This window comes from Drosophila erecta, unplaced genomic scaffold (assembly GCF_003286155.1).
Source record: "Drosophila erecta strain 14021-0224.00,06,07 unplaced genomic scaffold, DereRS2 tig00000126-arrow-pilon, whole genome shotgun sequence".
NCBI lineage: Eukaryota > Metazoa > Arthropoda > Insecta > Diptera > Drosophilidae > Drosophila > Drosophila erecta.
Window position 1 is genome coordinate 5,722,910 of NW_020825209.1, and position 23,831 is coordinate 5,746,740.

The 23,831-nt window shown below is 41.7% G+C and overlaps 2 protein-coding genes across 2 annotated transcripts in view; one reads left to right on the forward strand and one right to left on the reverse strand.

Annotated features, from left to right (window-relative positions):
- LOC6550221 (potassium voltage-gated channel protein Shaker) overlaps positions 1–23,831 on the reverse strand; it is a 141,945-nt gene that overhangs the window by 91,863 nt on the left and 26,251 nt on the right. The gene's annotated exons all lie outside the window — the stretch shown is intronic.
- On the forward strand, positions 12,143–16,532 carry LOC6550053. The gene is made up of 16 exons (XM_001977584.3): positions 12,143–12,400; positions 12,775–13,196; positions 13,263–13,408; positions 13,481–14,068; positions 14,125–14,262; positions 14,320–14,466; positions 14,520–14,648; positions 14,718–14,892; positions 14,949–15,064; positions 15,115–15,223; positions 15,281–15,372; positions 15,426–15,643; positions 15,702–15,798; positions 15,854–15,996; positions 16,057–16,293; positions 16,355–16,532. The coding sequence occupies exons 2-16, from the start codon at positions 12,793–12,795 to the stop codon at positions 16,436–16,438; spliced, it is 2,823 nt and encodes a 940-aa protein (XP_001977620.1). The 5' UTR covers positions 12,143–12,400; positions 12,775–12,792; the 3' UTR covers positions 16,439–16,532.

Here is a 23,831-nt window from a genome sequence, read left to right on the forward strand (position 1 = left end):
TTCTTATATTTTTGCTGCCTCTCACAAATATATGTAATTTAATACCAAAACCTTGAGTGCTTTCGCCGTATAAACGAAGTATTTCCACAAATCGTTAACCAATCACTTAGTGCCATGGCCACGGGCCCTGTGAACCATTCTCGAATTGCATTTGAGGATTTTTGGGGGAAAGCGCAGAACGTGGGTAGGATGGAGGGGGCGGTGGATGACTATCCTCGGCCTTGGTCCAAAATGCCTCAAACCCCCAAAAGATCCGAGAGCAACAAGTGGGCGGGCAGAAGGACTGAGTAAATCACGGCAACGAAACCCAGCCAAGTGTTTGACAAAAAAATCAAACTAAGAGACAGGCATTGCTTGTTTTAAGCGGGAATATCGATTACACAAATGACATGCAACACAAAATCGATGGCAAATGCCCAGGAAAATGGGAATCGCTTTCTGACAAGATGGCACGGCATGCACGAGTGATTTTCATCTTCCGACTGGCAAATCGACGCAAATGCAAAGTGCAATTCCTGCACAATATCAATTAATCACAAATATTTGCATACAGCAGATGGCTGTTGGAAAGCAGCAAGCAAAATAAATTGAATGGGCCACAAAACAATGTTAACACACTTACATATAAATGCGTTTGAATCGCGTCTCCAGATTAACAACACACACATTTTCACACATTCTTGCGGCGACCTTCACTCGCTTTTCATTTTCATTTCCATTTAAACTCACAAGAGGCGAAAAGCGAAGATTGCGTAAAGAGCCGTCGACCATGTAGCCCTGTTTTCGTCAATTGTCGACAATATTTTTTTAATGCTCCTCTCTATTTGTTTAAAAAGAAAACTCAAGAAAAGGCAACATATAAGCTATAAAACCGATCGAGGACTAACAAAGGGGAAGGTCAGCGATCGGGCATTCGAAGCTCAAAGTACCCTTTAATACTGATTTAAGCTGATTTTCTTTGATATTGAAAGAAACAAATATTTTATCAGCACATTTAGTATTATTGAATAGCATGTATAAAAGGAAGCAATTTAAATAATTAAGTCTCGTATGTTTTATCAAATCCTCGAGGGACTTTGCTTTAATGAAAATGTTCAATACCCTGTTTAAAATTTAAATCGCAGAAAAACGAACCCCACACCCTGTGCCAAGTGGGTGGTGTGATGGGCTGCGGGGTGATTTTGCGCGAGAAAAACATTTTAATGCATTTTCACAATTCCGAATTCCTGGCACCGCCTTTCATTTGCCGATTGATTGCTGTTGATGATGTTCGCTCGAAAAACGTTTTGTGGGAAAATCGGGTGTGGGAAAACCGAAGGTGGCAGAAAATGTTGGGAAAATGCTGAAGAAGGGGCTGTGCCGATGATGGATCAATGGATCATCCGAACTGATCATCATCTGCCAAGTGAATAAGCTGCAACCTCTTATTCACTTTCCGAATTTAATTGGGCATTCTAGTTTTTCAGTGCTTTTATGACAAAAAGTTTGTAAAAACTATACAAGTATAAATACGCTTTTCCGACCCTACTCTTTAACAGTCAGGACGGTCAGTTTTTTAGCCACATTACAAGTATAACAGAAATGTCCCAAGTCTGAAGTTCTAAACTCCATAACTCAACTTATATTAATCGGATTTTGAAGTGGCATACCTCAAAATGTCTCTGTTGCAATTCTCTAAACATCTGCATTTAAATTTAGAAATTTATTTTTTTTTTTAATTTTTGTACTTTTTTGTTGTGTAATGTTGTACAAAATCAAAACAATTCAAAAAATGGCCCAAGGCTGAAGTTCCAAACTCCATAACTCCACTTCTCTTAATCGGATTTTTATGTGGCATACCTCTAAATCTTTCTGGCGCAATTCTCTAAAACTCTGCATTCAAACTTAGAAATTTATTTTTTTTTTTAATTTTTGTACTTTTTTGTTGTGTAATGTTGTACAAAATCAAAACAATTCAAAAAATGGCCCAAGGCTGAAGTTCCAAACTCCATAACTCCACTTCTCTTAATCGTATTTTTATGTGGCATACCTCTAAATCTTTCTGGCGCAATTCTCTAAAACTCTGCATTCAAATTTAGAAATTTATTTTTTTTTTTAATTTTTGTACTTTTTTGTTGTGTAATGTTGTACAAAATCAAAACAATTCAAAAAATGGCCCAAGGCTGAAGTTCCAAACTCCATAGCTCCACTTCTCTTAATCGGATTGTTATGTGGCATACGTCTAAATGTTTCTGTTGCAATTCTCTAAACATCTGCATTTAAATTTAGAAATTTATTTTTTTTTTTAATTTTTGTACTTTTTTGTTGTGTAATGTTGTACAAAATCAAAACAATTCAAAAAATGGCCCAATGCTGAAGTTCCAAACTCCATAACTCCACTTCTCTTAATCGGATTTTTATGTGGCATACCTCTAAATGTTTCTGTTGCAATTCTCTAAACATCTGCATTTAAATTTAGAAATTTATTTTTTTTTTTAATTTTTGTACTTTTTTGTTGTGTAATGTTGTACAAAATCAAAACAATTCAAAAAATGGCCCAAGGCTGAAGTTCCAAACTCCATAACTCCACTTCTCTTAATCGGATTTTTATGTGGCATACCTCTAAATCTTTCTGGCGCAATTCTCTAAAACTCTGCATTCAAACTTAGAAATTTATTTTTTTTTTTAATTTTTGTACTTTTTTGTTGTGTAATGTTGTACAAAATCAAAACAATTCAAAAAATGGCCCAAGGCTGAAGTTCCAAACTCCATAACTCCACTTCTCTTAATCGGATTTTTATGTGGCATACCTCTAAATGTTTCTGTTGCAATTCTCTAAAAATCTGCATTTAAATTTAGAAATTTATTTTTTTTTTTAATTTTTGTACTTTTTTGTTGTGTAATGTTGTACAAAATCAAAACAATTCAAAAAATGGCCCAAGGCTGAAGTTCCAAACTCCATAACTCCACTTCTCTTAATCGGATTTTTATGTGGCATACCTCTAAATCTTTCTGGCGCAATTCTCTAAAACTCTGCATTCAAATTTAGAAATTTATTTTTTTTTTTAATTTTTGTACTTTTTTGTTGTGTAATGTTGTACAAAATCAAAACAATTCAAAAAATGGCCCAAGGCTGAAGTTCCAAACTCCATAACTCCACTTCTCTTAATCGGATTTTTATGTGGCATACCTCTAAATGTTTCTGTTGCAATTCTCTAAAAATCTGCATTTAAAGTTAGAAATTTATTTTTTTTTTAATTTTTGTACTTTTTTGTTGTGTAATGTTGTACAAAATCAAAACAATTCAAAAAATGGCCCGAAGCTGAAGTTCCAAACTCCATAACTCCACTTCTCTTAATCGGATTTTTATGTGGCATACCTCTAAATGTTTCTGTTGTAATTCTCTAAACATCTGCATTTAAATTTAGAAATTTATTTTTTTTTTAATTTTTGTACTTTTTTGTTGTGTAATGTTGTACAAAATCAAAACAATTCAAAAAATGGCCCAAGGCTGAAGTTCCAAACTCCATAGCTCCACTTCTCTTAATCGGATTTTTATGTGGCATACCTCTAAATCTTTCTGGCGCAATTCTCTAAAACTCTGCATTCAAATTTAGAAATTTATTTTTTTTTTTAATTTTTGTACTTTTTTGTTGTGTAATGTTGTACAAAATCAAAACAATTCAAAAAATGGCCCAAGGCTGAAGTTCCAAACTCCATAACTCCACTTCTCTTAATCGGATTTTTATGTGGCATACCTCTAAATGTTTCTGTTGCAATTCTCTAAAAATCTGCATTTAAATTTAGAAATTAATTTTTTTTTTTAATTTTTGTACTTTTTTGTTGTGTAATGTTGTACAAAATCAAAACAATTCAAAAAATGGCCCAAGGCTGAAGTTCCAAACTCCATAACTCCACTTCTCTTAATCGGATTTTTATGTGGCATACCTCTAAATGTTTCTGTTGTAATTCTCTAAACATCTGCATTTAAATTTAGAAATTTATTTTTTTTTTAATTTTTGTACTTTTTTGTTGTGTAATGTTGTACAAAATCAAAACAATTCAAAAAATGGCCCAAGGCTGAAGTTCCAAACTCCATAACTCCACTTCTCTTAAACGGATTTTTATGTGGCATACCTCTAAATGTTTCTGTCGCCATTCTGTAAACATCTGCATTCAAATTTATAAATTTATTTTTTTTTTTAATTTTTGTACTTTTTTGTTGTGTAATGTTGTACAAAATCAAAACAATTCAAAAAATGGCCCAAGGCTGAAGTTCCAAACTCCATAACTCCACTTCTCTTAATCGGATTTTTATGTGGCATACCTCTAAATGTTTCTGGCGCAATTCTCTAAACATCTGCATTTAAATTTAGAAATTTATTTTTTTTTTTAATTTTTGTACTTTTTTGTTGTGTAATGTTGTACAAAATCAAAACAATTCAAAAAATGGCCCAAGTCTGAAGTTCCAAACTCCATAACTCCACTTCTCTTAATCGGATTTTTATGTGGCATACCTCTAAATGTTTCTGTCGCCATTCTGTAAACATCTGCATTCAAATTTATAAATTTATTTTTTTTTTTAATTTTTGTACTTTTTTGTTGTGTAATGTTGTACAAAATCAAAACAATTCAAAAAATGGCCCAAGGCTGAAGTTCCAAACTCCATAACTCCACTTCTCTTAATCGGATTTTTATGTGGCATACCTCTAAATGTTTCTGTCGCCATTCTGTAAACATCTGCATTCAAATTTATAAATTTATTTTTTTTTTTAATTTTTGTACTTTTTTGTTGTGTAATGTTGTACAAAATCAAAACAATTCAAAAAATGGCCCAAGGCTGAAGTTCCAAACTCCATAACTCCACTTCTCTTAATCGGATTTTTATGTGGCATACCTCTAAATGTTTCTGGCGCAATTCTCTAAACATCTGCATTTAAATTTAGAAATTTATTTTTTTTTTTAATTTTTGTACTTTTTTGTTGTGTAATGTTGTACAAAATCAAAACAATTCAAAAAATGGCCCAAGTCTGAAGTTCCAAACTCCATAACTCCACTTCTCTTAATCGGATTTTTATGTGGCATACCTCTAAATGTTTCTGTCGCCATTCTGTAAACATCTGCATTCAAATTTATAAATTTATTTTTTTTTTTAATTTTTGTACTTTTTTGTTGTGTAATGTTGTACAAAATCAAAACAATTCAAAAAATGGCCCAAGGCTGAAGTTCCAAACTCCATAACTCCACTTCTCTTAAACGGATTTTTATGTGGCATACCTCTAAATGTTTCTGTCGCCATTCTGTAAACATCTGCATTCAAATTTATAAATTTATTTTTTTTTTTAATTTTTGTACTTTTTTGTTGTGTAATGTTGTACAAAATCAAAACAATTCAAAAAATGGCCCAAGGCTGAAGTTCCAAACTCCATAACTCCACTTCTCTTAATCGGATTTTTATGTGGCATACCTCTAAATGTTTCTGGCGCAATTCTCTAAACATCTGCATTTAAATTTAGAAATTTATTTTTTTTTTTAATTTTTGTACTTTTTTGTTGTGTAATGTTGTACAAAATCAAAACAATTCAAAAAATGGCCCAAGTCTGAAGTTCCAAACTCCATAACTCCACTTCTCTTAATCGGATTTTTATGTGGCATACCTCTAAATGTTTCTGTTGCAATTCTCTAAAACTCTGCATTCAAATTTAGAAATTTATTTTTTTTTTAATTTTTGTACTTTTTTGTTGTGTAATGTTGTACAAAATCAAAACAATTCAAAAAATGGCCCAAGGCTGAAGTTCCAAACTCCATAACTCCACTTCTCTTAATCGGATTTTGAAGTGGCATACCTCTAAATGTTTCTCGCAGAATTCTCTAAAGACCTGCATTACAATTTAGAAAATTTGTTCAATTTAAATTTTTTGTAATTATACCCGTTAGAGTAAAAGGGTATACTAGATTCTTTGAAAAGTATGTAAGTGGCGGAAAGAATCGTTTCCGACCCTATAAAGTATATATTTTCTTGATCAGGATCAATAGCCGAGTCGATCTGGCCATGTCCAGATAAGTAACGGGTATCTAATAGTCGGGGAACAGGACTATAGCATTCTATCTTGTTTTGTAATATGTTCCAGATAGAAAGGTATAATTCAACTGTCAAAAATGTTAAAACTAAATTTATTTATGAACTTATTCATTAAAAAACAAATTAAGTTGAAGGATGGAATATGTGACAATAGGATTCAACCACGTTTACCTAATTATAGCGCACATGGATATTTATCGATCCAACACCTTTGCTTGGCTAAGCTCAACTTGTAAACATAAATAAGTACATTCTTAAAAGGGTTTTTACTCACCTGAAATTAGAAAAAGAAGAATGAAGACACATAATTAGTTAATTGTAAATGTCAAAACTTATCTATACATTTTGTACTATAGTTGAAACTTAATTTAGTGAATGGGTGAATATACTAAGACTCAGAGTATCATATAGTATGAAATATCAGATATTATACATACTGGTATATTCATATACTGGTAAGATTGGGCTTTCTCCCCCTCCTGATTAGCATCCTTGTTTCTCCCAGTGTCTCGCTTATATGTATTTTTTTAGCTGTAATTGGGGACACTGACGTCACAGCCGCAGTGACCCCATGACCTCGTTTGCCATGATTCTTTTTAGCTCCCAGCCATTTTCTTTCATTTCGCTGCGTTTCCGCTGGCTAAAAGGTCATTGACACAATCCAGGCTTAAGGGATAAAAGGCCAAAAACGTGACTTTGGTGCAAGTGTGACGCTTTTCACCACACACTCGCATGCTCACATTTTTCAAACGGCCGTAGATCGAGGTGAAGCTTCTCGCTTGATGACGTCAATGCGCTACCCAAAAAGGTCAGTCACTAAATATGCAGTTGATGACGACACACAGTCGACAACAACATGAAAACAACGTTTTATGTATTCCATTTTTGGAATTCATAGAGTATTTTAAGTGTAATGTTTTTCAGTACTCGAACATCGATTTTTGTTACGAAAAATGTTTGAATTTGGTAGGATTCAAATTTGAATCGGTCGTTATCGGGTATGTTGACCGTTACACTTACGGTGATGAACTCGAATCGGTTGACCAGATTTTCTTTCAATTTCGGTTCGAGTACCTACTTTCCATTTGAACTTAAAAGCGGGAAAAGTTCAAGGAAACCGAAGCTTTTGTAAGCCCTAAAGCATTTTCCGAAAGCTTTTTTCCACTTCTTCGAATTTCCAATGCTGCTGACGAATTTTCGAAGTTTTCAACAGGCAACGTCGACGCCGGCAGAGGCAGAGCCAGCAGCAGCAGCAGCAGAGACGTCAACGTCGGCAGCGACAACGAAATTCGCTCGGCTCGTCGGCATTTGTTGCTCAGCAGGAGCTAAAGGCGAACACGTGCTCACCGCTCGGCATCAGCGGCAGATTGCACCACCACCCACCACCTACCAGGCACCACCCACTACCACCGCCTCGAAATTCGCGCTTCAACATCTCCGCTTTTTCTGCAAATTTTCCTCCCTTTTCGGGGGCAATTGAAACGACAAAGACAAAAGGAGCGCAATTGAAATAAACGAAGAGTGCAGCATAATGGGTTAACAAAGTCGGTCTACAGAAACTGTAACTGTAAAATGATTTCTACTGGAAATAAATATTCATTTGCACAAGAATGCTTTCAGAGAAGAACAGATATATATTTCACGTCGTTTATACGTACAAAAAGTACTGATTTTATTGCATTGTCCTGTTATATATACTGTTATACTTGTTATACACTCTACGAATGTAAATAGCTTAACATGTATTTATAAAATTAGCCATAAAACTTGACTTTGAAAATATTTTGTAAGGATACTTATTTGCTCATTGCAAGCAGCAATATATATTAAATAAGTAAATACGAGTTGCTTGCCCATACTTTAATGTACTAAACGAACGAGATAAGAGAACATGTACTTTAAAATTCATTAACTTGAACCAGCTTAGCTCTTCCGCTTCAGTTAAACTCTGAAAACATTTTTCCCCAGCTGATTTTGTTGTTGTGGCGTTTCGCAATGAAAATGCGAAGGGAAAAGCCACCGCAGGCCTCGAATTTGCCTCAGTTTTTCGTTTTTCGTTTTCCGTTTGATTCCTTGCTGGGAGATAAGCACCGCCACTCGATGGTGTTCAATGCCTCCTGTTCGTTTTGGCCGCTTTCCACGGCTTTTCCTCATAAATATGCAAAGGAAATGCAAACCGTAGCAAACGAACCACTGAAAAGCGCCCCCGCCCACCGCAAACAACTGAAGATGAAGTAAGGCGATGCCGACAGAAATTTCAGTGGCTACTGCCACGCCCATTACCGTTTTCAGCGATGGGCGGCAATTAAGCAATTATCTGAGGTTCGGGAATCAAAATAATCCCCACCAAGTTATGCATCCCTTTTATTTCTTAAAACGTTGCTTTTAGTGCCTTCATTTGTATTTATAAATGTATTTATAAAGCAAACAAAGATTTTTTTACATTCCTACCATATTCATTAAATATTAAACGCTTAATATGAAAAGCTTATGAATTCTATTCTAACTCATGCTCTCTGGTGGTTTTGAAATCCTTTAAACACCTATTTTAGTATTCCCACTTTGTATCTCTGTGAATCTTGAATCCATCAATCTAACTTTAATCCTTTACAATGGACAGCTTAAACAGTTTTTGTTTTGCCGAAAGTTTTCCAATTTTGAGAGGATTTTAAAGCCCGATTTCAGAGTCCCTTTGCTGTGCAGGAACCTTACGCTCCAATCAGCCCGACTGAAGCTAGGCGAATTCCTTGAAGGAAGCCTGGGAAATATGCTAATAAAATTTCAATTTCAGGTCCTCCAAGGGAGTGAAGCATATTATTGTTTTCTTCTTTTATTATTATTTTTTGTTTGTTTATTTTTGGCAGCGTTTTGATGTTGAGCTCGGGGTTTTATTGCCAACTGGGCCATAAAGAAGCCAGCTCCGAATGCACTTTTGGACGTGTGTCTGCTGGGGTCATAAAAACCGCTGCACAGGGGAAAACTGAGTTCCACGGTTGCACTTATTGACTGTTTATCGTAGTTATGAAGGATTAAAAAAATAAAATGGCCCTTAAAAAATACACATTTACAAACTATGATTTATTCATTCATAAAAGGATTAAGTGATTCTGGGGAATAGCGCTGGTGAAATAAACTAATACCCAAGCGCACCATATTAAATTGTAAAAAGGAATTTTATTCAATTGATTTAAATGAGATCTGTGGCCTGAAAGTTAGTCACTCATAAAAATTGATTTAAGCTGTTTCTTCTGCATACTTAATCTCATATCGTTTTTGTATAATAGTATACAGAAAACATATATCAAGAGTAATAGTACTACAACTTATTTTAGACTTTTAAAGTTAAAGTTAGTTAGTACATTTCGGAAAGTTTTTTGGTGCAGCCAGTGAACTGTCAGTTGGTTTCTTTAAGTGAGCACCACTTTAGTTTCCTACTTTGCTTTCCTAACTGTGTCCACCTGCCGCCTTTCATTTGCAAATGATTTGGCCTGCATTTATTACTCATACGCAACGTGACCCGAGGTCAGAGCCCATTAATGGCAATCAAAGAGCTGTGAATTCATTTGTTTAAGTGAGTCCCGATTTTGTTTGCTTACCATTCCTTCTACACCTTTCGCCGCGCCCCTTTCCCTTTTCCCTTCCGCTTTCAAATGATTTTGCATGCATCCATCACTCATACGCAACGTGACCCGAGGTCAGCACATCATTAACAACAACCCATATGCTTAGCTACACCCCAAAATCGGTGGGGGGTATGTGTTAAGCTGGGGCCTAACTAAATGTCGTCAGTTTGAGCCGACAGTTCTTGTCATTTAATTTGTCATTTGCCGGGCAGATCCACGGCTCGTTCGAAATTAAGCGACGTCTGTTGGCCGTGCTCTGCATTTCGCCTTTTGACGGGTTCTGTCTGTTGCCTGTAGGATATCTCGGCTCAGAGCCACCGTTGACCCATTTCATGGCACCTCATCTCACCTACAGCGCTCAGTCAGCCCGAAAGCACTTCAAAGGCCATCATCTTGACATTTTGATTTATTGGCTTCGCTGCTGTTGTTTGCCAACTTGGGCTGCGGCTTTCACTTTGGCTTTAACTTTGTCTCGTTGGCCAGCTGGCTTCTTGGCTTGTTGCTTTCGCTTCCTTGCGGCTTGTTGCTCTGCTGATGTCTGGCACTAAGCCGATTACAACTATTGGCCCGCCTGGAAAACGCTCGCTGCCAAACCGCCAAGCCGCCAAACACCTTGGCCAGGCTCCCAATCGCCCAAGCCCATAATAATTACCCCCGTTGGGAAATTTGTCGGAGTGTCAGTCCGTAGCTTAAGAAAGAAGAACTAGTAATTTCCAAGAAATCCAAGATACCAAGTCATTTATGAGATATATTATAATGTTATGTATAAAGGATAAGCAAAAATTGGTTACAAGTAATAAGCGCTATCCTAAGTTCCATATACAATTTTTTAGTAAAGAGTTCATTCTTACATAATTACAAATTACATTACACATTACATTGGCATTCATTGAAATCAATTGAATTGTCGTACATTCAAGTTAATTATCTTGTTTATTTGATTACCGAGGGTGCAGAACGCGGTGTTCTAACAACCAGCGTTAGTTTCTTTCAGTGCACCAAGAGATGCTGCCAACTTTCTGACATTGGCCTTTGACGGCAAATGGCTCCATTCCGCCCACTCTTCTGGCCATTGTACTTGGCCAACTAATGCAGCGCACAGCTGGCAACAAGGTGAATGGTCAAAATCCGGATTCGGGAATTAGACCAGGTCCAGCACGGATTTCAATTGCGATTTCGATTTTGATTTGGAGTCGCTGGACCCGGAACACACGGATTCTGATTCGGACTGCAGATTCCGGATCCAGTTAACGAGCTCGTTACGGCTCATTGGCCTTTGGGTCGTGCTCTCGTATGCATTTGGCCAATGTAAATTGAATTCGGTCTCAGGCGCCGCCTTCCAAACAGAAACAGAAATGCAAATTAAGCGCAAAGTGCTCACAAATGTGCCCTGGCCAGTGGGCGGTGGGCGGTGGGCGGTGGGCGGTAGAAGTGGGCGTAAGGTGTGGCAACAATAATCGAGTGGCACTCGGAATGGCACATAATAACATATAATTATTTGAGCAAATGCAATCAATTTGAATCGACAGAATTGAAGCGCTAATTGCGATAACTACTAAGTAAGCCGGAGAGCGCACCCGAAAGAAAATATTAAGGAACTTCACACTCTCAGCAAATAAATGCATATTTAAAGCGTATTTTAAATTGATTATTTGGAGGAGAGTTACGATTCTGCAACGCCAAGAAATAAGCAGTACAAATTGATTAATTTAAAGTACCATCCATCCAAAGAATAAGATACATATTTTCTAATCAACCTTTGCAGCTTCGAAGTAAAGGAAAACACACCTGATACAATGCCAAATGGAGTGTCTTGTGGAAAACTTGAGTGGGGAAAGCCATGACTGCGACTAGGAAAACTTTCTGGCTGCCATGGGCCAAGTTTGCCCCATTAAACTTTGTACTTGTTGAGGATATCGCAAAGTATTCCCTCTCCGAGGAGGCAAAATCCAGCCAAGACAACTTTTTCCCTCCTGAGCCGTGTGCATTCATTGTCCGGCGATACAGGACCTTAAAAAAGGACATCCATGTCTACTGCAGGATATAAGAAATGAAATAAAAACAAAGGTGCCTTTCCTTGCGCAGGCGTGGAATTTAAGAGCGACCAACTCTCTCGCTAAGCAAACCTATGATTTCCCGCACATTTATATGGAATATATAAATTTGAAGATATATGCGGGTTACCATTTCGATTTTATTCAGCAAACATTAAGATTTCCCAGCCATTATTTATGCGATTTTATTTTAGATTTCCTAGCCGAAATCAAACGAATCTCAAGTCTTTCCGCTTTATTTACGATGTGCGTAAGGCTATAGCTATAGGATATAGTCGCAAACTGAGAGCGACGTTGAAGAGAGAGGAGAATGAAGAGAGAGAGCCAACCGGATGCGTGGGAAAGTTGCCGGCGAAAGCGTGGAAAACAAACCGCTACAAAGGAAAGTGTCGCCGCACAACTCGCTCAGTCGAGCACTAGACGCCAACGCGTTCGGAAGCAGCTCTCTCTCTCTCTCTCTCACTCTCTGTCTCACACACACTCTCTGTCTCTCTCTCTCTCTCTGTCTCCGTCTCCGTCTCTGTCGCTGCGCGTCTCTCTCGCTCTTTCGCATCCTCCATCGCCGTCGCACCTGCTCACACCCGCATTCAGCGAACTCAACGGACTCCAGAGGAAAAGTGTGAAAAGTTGTGCGGCCAGGGGCTCCGCTCTTATGTATACAAGTATGTAGAATGCGGGGAAAACAGGGAAATGCATTGGAATTCGGTGTTTTCAGTGCTTTACGAGTTTGCCAGCTTAATCAGTCCTCAATCCAGCAGCAGTGGGCAGTCGTTTAATTTTAGACGCATCACTAAGATGCGATCTATAAATATGGCATCTTATTTTCAAACTGCACTCGCCGGCTATAAATCAAAATAAATTGAAATCGAAATTTGGGAGACGTCTTTCGATGAAAACGCTTTCGACTGGCACTCGAAGAAAACTTTTGAAATTTGAATTGCAAAATTCGAAGAAAATAACAAGCAATAATCCTTCTGTCTTAAACGTTGTAATTTGCAATTGCCAACTGCAGACTAAGAGTTTTCCACTTACTTAGGCACTCGGATCCGGTAAAATGTTGCTGGCGGTTAACCAGAGTCTACAGAACACCAGCAAGAAGAAGCGCAAGCGGCGGACGGCCGAGGATGATCCGCAGGAGGATTCCGGCGAGGGAACGCCACCAGTTCGGCCCCTGGAGCCCAGTGCGTCCAGTGACCAGCTGGTCGGAGGTACATGCCGGGTGTGTAAGTGCCCGGGCCGACAGTCCTTGACCCTGGTATACATCTACCTGGGCGCCCTCACCCTCATCCTGGCCAGCCTCTCGATCGTCTTCTACACGCACACCCAGGACACCGAGTCCTTGCCGCAGCTGGAAGACAACTTCCGGGTGCAATTCCATGCGGAGCTAATGCGATCGGAGGAGGAATTAAGGAGGCTAGTCAACAGGATAGTCGAGGAGGAGCAGCACTTGGTGGGCAGGTGGGCGGATCACTAACTTTTCAAGCTCTTCAAGTTTTTGCACATTATTATGTACTCCGCAATCAGCACCACCACGAGTAGCACCACCCAGTCGAGGGATCCTCTGAAAAATGAACGCAAGTTCACGGACAACCTGATTAGCCACACACCACGTCCCACCGGGAAACGAATGCGCCGGGACATCGCCTCCTCCGCTCCGGCGTCCATGCATGGCAAGTTCAGGTTCAGGTATTCTGGCCAGCATGCACATAACTATTCTCCCATCTTCCTTCTCCCCTCTCCAGCTGATCCGCTGATCGAGTTCTTCAATCCGAACCATCGCAAGGTGCTGGAGGAGCAAGACACCGAGATCCGTAAGCGCACGGGCCAGAAGGGCGCCGCTCCCGGCGGAGATGAGTGGATCTATCTGAACACATATTGCCGGGTTCCGGAGAAGATAATTACGGGCTTCTGCAAGGGCACCCAGGACTATTGTCCGCCGGCACCACAGGGACCAACCGGAGAAGTGGGTCCAAAGGGACCACCTGGAAACCCGGGTCTACCGGGCATTCCGGGTCCCAAGGGAAATCGCGGTGATGTGGGCTTACCGGGTGCTCCCGGAGTGGATGGCGTGGGTCATTTGGGTCCCGCCGGACCTCGCGGTCCCAAGGGAGATGCCGGGGTGACCGGACGAGCCGGCTTGGATGGCCGGGATGGAGTGCCCGGGGAGCCGGGACTCGATGGCGTGCCTGGTCGCGCTGGTGCTGATGGAAAGAATGGCCTGCCTGGACGCGATGGCAAGGACGGGCTCCACGGCAAGGATGGCAAAGATGGTCTGTCCATCACGGGACCCAAGGGTGCGCAGGGACCACCTGGCGAACGAGGACTCAAGGGTGAGTTATCCTCTGATAACCCAATAATTCCTAGACCTTAACCCACTTCTGGACAGGCATTGCGGGTCCACGTGGTCGTCCTGGCAAGCCGGGCACCAATGGCATACCCGGAGTGCCTGGCATCAATGCCTGGAAGCTGCAATATCCCAACGGCAGCTCCTCCAACGATCTGCTAATACCGCCCTCCATAACAGGTAAGCTAACTTAAGGCCCGAATACCTTACTCTACAACGAGCCTCTCTTCCTTCAAGATATTCAACTGCCGGACTTCCAGCGCACGGTGATCGTGGAGGAGGGAAGATCCCTGAACTTGAGCTGCACCGCCACGGGAACGCCCACACCGCAGGTGGAATGGCGACGTGAGGATGGTCGCACCATCAACGTCAATGGCGTTGAAAGTAAGTATGCGGCCGCCCACTCCCAAATGCTATTAATAATCCCCTCCATCCAGTGGCCTCCATCAGCGGACAGTTCCTGAGGTTCACCAATATCACCCGACACCAGATGGCGGCCTACACCTGCTTTGCCAACAATGGCATCGCGCCCGTGGCCAATGCCACTTACCTCGTGGAAGTGCAGTGTAAGTAGTAGCAGTGTGGCAAGGAGAGTTTGAGGATTGGCTGTGAACACAGAGGCTTCCCAATTCCAGTTGCGCCCATGATATCGGTGTACCGCCAAATGATCTACGCGGAGTACCAGAGCAGCGCCACACTCGAGTGCTTGGTGGAGGCCTTCCCCGAAGCCATTAGGTATTGGGAACGGGCCTACGACGGCAAGATACTGGATCCCAGCGACAAGTACGGCATTGAATCGTACCCAGAGGGGTGAGTTCGTGCAGCATCTCATCCCTGGTAGCCCCTACTCATCATGGAGTTTTCAGTTTCAAGACCTCCATGCGCTTGACTATCAGCAATCTGCGCAAGGATGACTTTGGCTACTATCACTGTGTGGCCCGGAACGAACTAAATGCCACAATGGTCAACTTTGAAATAGCACGTAAGTGGCAGAATGCGTGAAACGTTGGAAATCTAACCCACTTTTTTCAGCACAAGATCCGAATAGCGAGACCCCGTATGTGGGAAATAACATCAAGGTTTATGGCCAACGCCCGCCGGAGAGCGAGTGTCCCGTTTGCGATCAGTGCCCAGATCCCAGGTTGGTTGCCCTAATCACCTAGTCCCGATAAGTCCTAAGTCCACTCCATATCTGCAGCTTGTACCAGTGCAAGGACTCCATACTGAATAACTTCGAAATCCAGGCGACGGGCAATCTGAGCTATCCGGGATTACCCAAGCGACCAAAGAGTAAGTAGAGGCTTAGCCCCATAAAACGAATAATGTATTAACTCTCCCGTTAGCTTGCTATCTGTATGCGGTGGGCAAACCCGTTTTCCACAAGGTGGTCAATGAAAAGTTCGGCTCCTGGCTCAGAGATCCATCTCCTGACAGTGATCGTGAGAAGACATTCGTCACCAACGAGAACGACCCGTACAATCTGTTCGAGTTCACCACTCGCATTCAGTACCGAATGAACAGCATCCCCAGGAGAAAATACGAGATTCAAGAGGGCTTTCATGTGGGTTAAGAACTGGTTACGAAATGTTGCCCTTCCTATTTAAGTTGATTATTTTTAGGGCAATGCCCATGTGGTCTTTAACGGTTCGTTCTACTATCAACAAAGAAACTCGGATCTGGTGGTCAAGCTGGACTTGACCAGTCTCAAAAAGATAAGTGAGTGCATTGCAATGGTTGAAGTTCATATTACTACCCATTATGATTCCCCTAGCCACACAATTGCCATATGCTGGAGTGGCCGCTGCGAATAGGCTATATGCTACCGACTACAACTACATGGACTTCAACGTGGATGAAGTGGGTCTGTGGGTGATCTATAGCACCTACAACTCCAATAATACGCTGGTGGCCAAGGTAACGTTTGTAGTCCCTTCAAAAGCCTTCTACAATTAAATGAAACAAAATGCCATCTAGTTGGACACGGAGACGTTGAAGATGCAGTACAACTTCAACATCACCCTGGACCATCATCAGTTTGGTGAGATGTTCATCGTGTGTGGCAATCTGTATGCCATCGATTCGGGTACGGATAAGAACACCCAGATTCGATATGTGGTGGACTTGTACAAGGGCAAGCTGCTCAACACGAATCTGCCCTTCTCGAATCCCTTTAGCCACACCACCACCGTGGGCTACAATCCCCTGACTGTGGTAAGTAGCTGCTTGTATCTCAAAGTGGTCACTTAGTGATGCACTATATTGTGTATTCCAGGAACTCTACTCCTGGGACAAGGGCAACGCACTCACATATCCCATACGCTACAATGAGCAGCGTTTAATCTCCGACAATAGTTAGGAGTCACTAACCACAAGACGATCTTAAAGATGCGCAGAGTCGAGGCTCAAATCTAACTAGTATAAGGCACAATAAATATATGCAAACTGTTTTTTTTCCAAATGCAAATGGTTCATCTCTATCTGCATTTCCCTCGCTCAATATTTGAGATCGCTGGCATGTTTTCCCATTTGTTCACATGTCTGGATTTTCACTAATTGAAAGGCACAGCAAGGGAAAGTGTGTGAAAATAGCTGGGTGTGAACTGCTAATTTGCAAAAGGTGAAGTGAAAACAAGTGTTATATATATTTATATTTGAAGTGAAGCGTGTTCATGTGGGGAAATATTTATTTTCCGATTCAGACAAACAATCAAGTCATGTCATATAATTTAATTCGGTTTTCTCTAGGAATGAGCTTGGAATGAGTTGAATTTCTTTTGCTGTGCCTTTTTCATGTGCCTTTAATGTCGCTCCTTTGAACATACACCCATTAACCCCATTGCCCAGCCCATATACCCTGTACCATTAAATTCCGTTTCAACATCTCGGCTGCGCCCAAGTCACTTTGCAGCTCCACGCCTCTCCATTGTCAATTAGCTGCGATAATGTTGACTTAATCCGGGCCGGGTTCCATTAATTATGCCTGCTTAAAAATGCCTGGACGCAGGGCACTTTGCCAATTGCAGCAACAAGTCCACCTTGTGGATGTGCCAAACCGTTGACGGAACAGCAAGGATGCGAGATGAAGGATGGACAATGGACGATGGACGGGGCACAAAGGGCTCCAGTTAATTTCCAGGCGGGGAACCAGCTGCCGATCGGTTGGGGATTTGGTAAGGGGACCATCGGGGCGGCTATTTAGGCCACATGACGAGCTGACGCTCCGCAGATTGACGTACTGGCAGAGTGACGGCCTGTCAATAAGGGTAGCCAACTGGGCTCGGCACGAAAGCGTTTCGATGTTCGGCAGACCCCTGCACCACCCCAAAACACACACTGAGCCCGAACTGAGCCACCCTAAACGAGCCACTCTGCTGGCCACACGGCGCAAAACGGATGGAAAATGTACTTGGTCATAAAATTGTGGCCAGGCGGCATGAATATTTTGGGAAAGCATTGAACAGCTTCTGAAAACAGTGAGTAAAACAGGGTTTGGTGACCCCGAAGCTACCTTCTTCGCTGCGAAAAACTGGAAAACGGAGAACAGTGTAACTCGGTTTGGTTCGCTGGGTAGCTGCACATAGTTCAGTTCGTCTCTCGTCAATTGCGTTGCATGTTTGACAATTTGCATTTTTCGTTGCCTCAGTCGCCTAAAGCCCTCTTGCCCCATGCCCCATGCCCCATGCCCCTTGCCCCATGCCCCTTGCCTTGTCTGAACGAATTTCAGTTGCATTTCTCGATTCCCTTTGTCATCGCTGCGACCGTGCGGCAATTCGGGTATCCGGAATGCGTCACGGATTGCGGCAGGTTCTGTGTGGGAAACTGGGGGAAAATGTGGAAATTGGCAAGGCAGCGCGGTCACAGATGACACTGGCTCCTAAATAGGGATTCCTCTTTACTGAATTGCATTCCTCTGATAGCAAAGCCAACACAAGTGCGAGTATGAGTGAAGCTAAATCTGCTTTGAGCTATTGACAATGGAATGCAAACGAAGACATAGAACTTCATTCGATTCGATGAACCAAACATTAAAGCTTGTTGAAAGGTTTCGAGAAAGCAGGATATAGTTGCTCGGATTTAATTTTAGAAATTCATTGGCATCGATTCATTAAAACCCGCTTCGTTCTCCATAATCAAATCCCCATTGGACGGGTTTTAGCCCTCTACAATCACCGTCAGTTGGCACTGACCATCAATTATCAGCGTCAACCTTTGGCCTTTCGACACGAGTGTTTTGATTTATGCAGTTTTAAATATAAACATACATATATATGTTTTTCGTACTTTCTGTTTGCTCTCACTTTGGATTTTTTTTTTTGTAGTTTTGGCCAAATGCCAGCCGAATCGTTTGACTGGGCTAATCCCCAGTTTTATAGACCACCCCATTCCCGTCCAGGCGCCACCTTCTTCGACGAAAATATCCGACTCTCTATCATTTTTCATTTTTTGTTGTGCTGTTTTGTTGGGGCAGGCCCATCTGGTGCCGTTTGTAAGGATAATGCGCTCTTGTCAAATTGCCAAGAGTGGCGGCTGCAGGATACTCGTACGCCACACAGGATACTTCTCGGTGGGTGGGATATGGATGCGGATGCGGATGCGACTGTGGATAAGGATGGGGATGGGGATGAGGATGAGGAGGAGGCGGGGCTTTGGAGCAGCTGTTGGGCGCTAAGCGCCTTCCAGCTGCCTCAGTCGCTTTTATTCCGCCGGATTCCGCTCGAGTCCGTGGACAAACAATTTTCATGCTCGAACGCCGTCCCCCTCCCCCTCACCCTCATCACATCGCCACCGCCCTCCCCAGTTGATCCCCGCCCCCCTTCGGTTTAGCAACAGTTTGCTTCATTAAATTGCAAACGAGCATCAAGAATCCAGCGTCTCGTGGGGGGAATGGAACCTTTTCTCGAGACCAGTACTACTTAGTACTTGGCTGGGGATTGGACGAGGATTGGGAGCAGCAGGAGCAGGAGGAGTAGGAGGTGTGGGGGAGCAAGAGGTCACTGGGCTTACGCTCTAATCAAAATGCAAAATGTAATTTGGAATTTTAACATGAACAACGTGAGCAGGTCACTGGGCCATAAAGACCCATACAATTTCATGCCTTCGCAAGGGCTTCCCTTGCCGATAACAAAAACAAGTAGAGTTGTCCAAGTCTACAGCAGCTAACTAATGGATTAAGTAAGAAATTATAGCTTTCATTTAAACTGAGTACTTCCAGCCGAGTAAAATACTTTAAAAAATGAGTTTATCTAAAATAACAAAAATAACTAAAAACTAAAAATGGCCAAGCCAGCTTAGCAACTATAGTCTAAACTAATTAAATTTGACTGGAAAAGAGCCAGAATTGCAGCACCAAAGAGAACTTAAGGCGAGCGAGTGAAAGAGAGGTGCGGCGTGTGTGCGAAAGAGATAGTGCCGGCAATTACTAGGGGCCAACGTCGAAGGCAAAAGGGCCAATAATCATGGCCAAAGCTGCCAATCGCTGATGCGTTAAATTATTTCTCGTACAAATGCCGTAGGGTGTCCAGTGGAACTTTAATGAATGAGCCCATCAAATGGCAGAGATCACTTGAGATTTTGGGCTTCTCTTTGGCCCAAACAGCCATTAAAGCGAGAACTTTAGACTGCATTTACTAATTGTTTGAATCTTTAACTGTAGGAAAAACATTTTTAATTAGGACATTTCGTTAAGCTGCATAATCTAGCAACTTCAAGTTCCTGCCGCTGTTTATCTTATATTTTCCCCCAGTTCTGGCCTGCTCCATAAATCGAAATCACTTTTCATCTGGTGCTCCTAATGGGCTGGCCAATCAATTGATGGTCCTGACTGCTTTCAGTTATGGTAAGACCTCTTATCCAGCTCATGCTGCTTCCAATTCAATTTGGTGCCGGCAGTCGGTGCTCTCGGTGATTGGAGGTTTGTTTGCCGATGGGTGGTGGGCCCGGAATCTGAATATGAGGAGCCCAAGGAACAGGAGGAGCACGAGGAGCAGCAGGAGCTGCCCGCACGGGAATGGGGCATCCATTGTGGATTAGACAATGCCCCGATGAACCGATGGCCCTCGCCGCGTGCCAAAGACAATGGGGCGGATGCACAATGGCCGTGTGTTCGAGCCCGACGGTCTCAAAAATAAACCCCGACAAGTGTCGACCTCTGACCCCGCCGCCTTGCATCTCTCGCATTGTACTTTTAAATGCGTTAATTGAGTGCTACGAGTTGTCTTTCGGCACTTGCACACCGCCTTCTGTTTTGTTTGCCATCCATTGTGTGTTTTTTATACATTCCTCCTATTTTTTCTTCCTTTTCTACGCTTTTTGTAGAGAGGCATTCGGCACTTGTAGTCCAACGCAGCCAAACAGCAAATCAAAGTCAAATGGTCAACGACGAGGCACACAAGATGGCCAAGGGAAAGTACAACGAAAATGTTAGTCACACACACACACACACACACACACAACCAGATGGTTACCATCACACTCGCAATTGCATATGAACAATGTGGTTAATGGGGATGCTTCGTATTTGACAAATCATAAAATTCTAATTGATATTGAAATCTGAATTGAAGTTCATTTATTCAGTTACTCAGTTATTAGCACTGCAAACACAAATAAGCATATTATAGCGTGCCAGCTAATGATGCATAGATAAATGTACCGAAGGCTTAATGTGTATAGTGTGAATAAATTGAATTTGGGTTGTCTAAAATGGCAATTCGCAAATTTATTGCATTTGAAATACTTGAATTGTCAATGAATAAATACAGCATCTTTTAGGCAAATTAATTGAATTGTTCTCAATTTAATATGAATAGGCAGTATCTTCGAGGTCAACCATTATTTGTGAACATACTTTGCCATCGAAACGCTGACGGCGTTTAAGCCATAAATTATGTAAATATATTTCAGTCTTCGATAGCTTCTGGCAAGCTTAAAACTTACTTCCCCGCAAGCAAAGTCTTTAATTAAATTAATATAATTGATATAGTTTTAAAAGGAGCTACAGAAGTTTGCACCTTTTCATAACAATGAATACTTTCCCATTACAGAGTACCACTTGGTCTACCCACTTAAATTTGTAGATTTCTGTTCAGCTTGTGCGTTAAATAGATACTTTTAACTGCAAAAAGTGTAGAGATATTTCCACCGATTTGTAGATTTCGTACGCTTTAAATGCTATTCTACAGAGTAACAGTTAGTCGACACCTAGCCACCTTAGCGTAATGCCGCCCAAAGCATTTTTTTGCTCGTGCCAATTGAAATGTTAGCCAAAATGTTGCCCCAGCTTGTTGGCAGCCAGTGTTTTGAAGCGTTTCGCTTTGACACTTTGGGTTTTTTACAGGTTCGCCTATAGAACCCCACCGATTCTAGGGGATCGCAGTGTGGGGATCCACACAAGGACCTCCGCACCCACCTTACCACCGCAAACATTTCGCGCTTAGATGCACTTCACTGGACGCACGGGAGTAGACTCGCATTTCACTCTACCAGCTGACCCGCTGACCAGTTGACCGGTGGAAATGGGCAGTCTTATGCCCCTATGCGCTCATTAATTTCGCCTGAGTAAAGTTCAATAGGACAAGCAACCGTGGAGAAAAAAAAGCAAGGGGGAGTTGGGGGCGGAAGCCACCCACCTGGCCAGGTGGCAGACAAAGTGCTGCGAGTTTCCACAGGCAAATGAAAAATGATTTGCCAGAACCCGTCTAACAAATGGGTCGCAATTTTCGCTACGTGGGTGTGGCAATAAGTCGGCTTCCAGTGAAAGGCGCTGATAAGCGTCGGCTGGCCAAGTAACGTGGCCCAAACGAATGGCCAGCAATTAGACAGAAGGCGAAGACGCCATCGGCGATTTGAGGATGGCGCTGCTAGAGTGTTGAGGAGCGGGGGGGGAGTGGGACGAGCGGTGTTAACCCATGACAAGCCCACGAAAATTTATTACGTTGCTATGGGGCTGGCTTAAAAGGGGCTTGTCTACGAATTTGCTACAAATTCCGGGGCAAAACTTGCCAACTTGACAAAACAAATATTGTTATAATTAAACCTATAAAAAAGACTTAGCTTTTAGCTCTGCTATCTATGTTCAGCTAATTAGGCAAAACATGAGTTAAGCAAATATACACATTCCTATTCAAAGAATAACTTAAAATACAGTATATTTAATACGAATTAATCAGATATTGTTTTCAATTTAATTCGAAGTTTATAAGCTTGCACATAATAAATAAAGTAAATATTATTAGCTTTGAACATATACCGACGAATTAGAACTGATAAAAACATTTCCCAGACAAATAAACTAATACACCAGCGAGCGATTTTTCGGCACAAATAATTAATGGGTTAATGGGCTGGGAAAAAGGAAATTCAGACAGTCTTGGGCTGGTTTAAGTAACTAACTAACGACTCTCATGCGATGCGAAATCGATGACAGGAACAACAAATGGTGACAGGGTGCCACAGGCGAAAGGTCTAAACTTTATTTTCAGCTCGTACAAGTGATGAAGAATGCTTTCTTTGCCTATTAAAAGATTTAAATTAGTTAGTTTTCCATCCGTTTTAGTAGCTTACTAACAGAACATCACTGATCCCACCAAAACCGATGTTTCCAAAGATAAACATTATTATCTCTTAATTACCGCAGGATATATGTTCATGTATAGCACCCTGTAGGCCAGATACCACCTCTGACATTGACAAATTCATAGCAACAACTTAGCCGGAGTAATCAAATGGCCGACTGGACTTGCACTTTATCCACGTATTTATGTAGGTCAATATGTTTGAATTTTCAATTAATTTGCCGCGCCTAACAAAATGATCAGGATATAGGGATGCGAGTTCCAACACACATATTCGCCGCCTATAAACATACGTATGTACATACATACATGGGCAAAATACATATAGCAAATATAATGTACTTATTTTGGCCCAGTTGGTCGGATGCCTTTCACCTGGCAAAAAGCGGACGCACCCCACAAAAGCAGCGGACATTTCAATTTCAATGCAAAATAGCTCGGACGCCCATGATGATGGGCAAAAGGGGGAGATAATGGCGCCCAGTGGAATGACAAGCACTGAGAAAAACAATTTGTCCTCGTGAATAAGTAATAATACTCAATGTGGTAAATGCAATGGCACGTAAACTAAAGAACTGGAGCATTTTATTACTAATAATATTAATTTTGTACATCAGGTCTCTCAGTTCAGCAGTCAACTTATTCCAAAATCTTTTTTTCGTATTTTTTTGAGTGTAAATACCACTGAGTTGGCGTTAAATATTACAACTACGCCGATGGTTTCGTCAACTTCAAACATTTCGCAGCATAAATATTACACATTGGCAGGGCGAAAATGAAAGGGAGGCGGTGACAGAGACAGCCCATGACAGAGACAGCAGCAGAGCAAGAGACAGCGATAGAGAGAGGGAGAGAGAGGGGGAGAGACAGGGCTATGGCCATAAAGAGGGGCTTATAAAGTATTCATTTGAACATGTTGGACCCAAATGCCTTTGAAGGGCAACAAAGAGCCCGACTGCCCAGGCAAATGGAAACTGTATCGTGCACATTTCTATAAATTCCCACAAAGTTTGCCGTGGAGAAGGCCAGGGGCTGTGTTGTGAAATTTATGCAAATTTCCAAATGTTCAACTGTTGCTCGGTGGTCCCAAGAAGATGGGGAAAACGATGAATGTATGTAGGTAAAATAGCAAACAACATTTGGTTTGCAAAAAACAAGGCTGCTGCCACGCCTCCG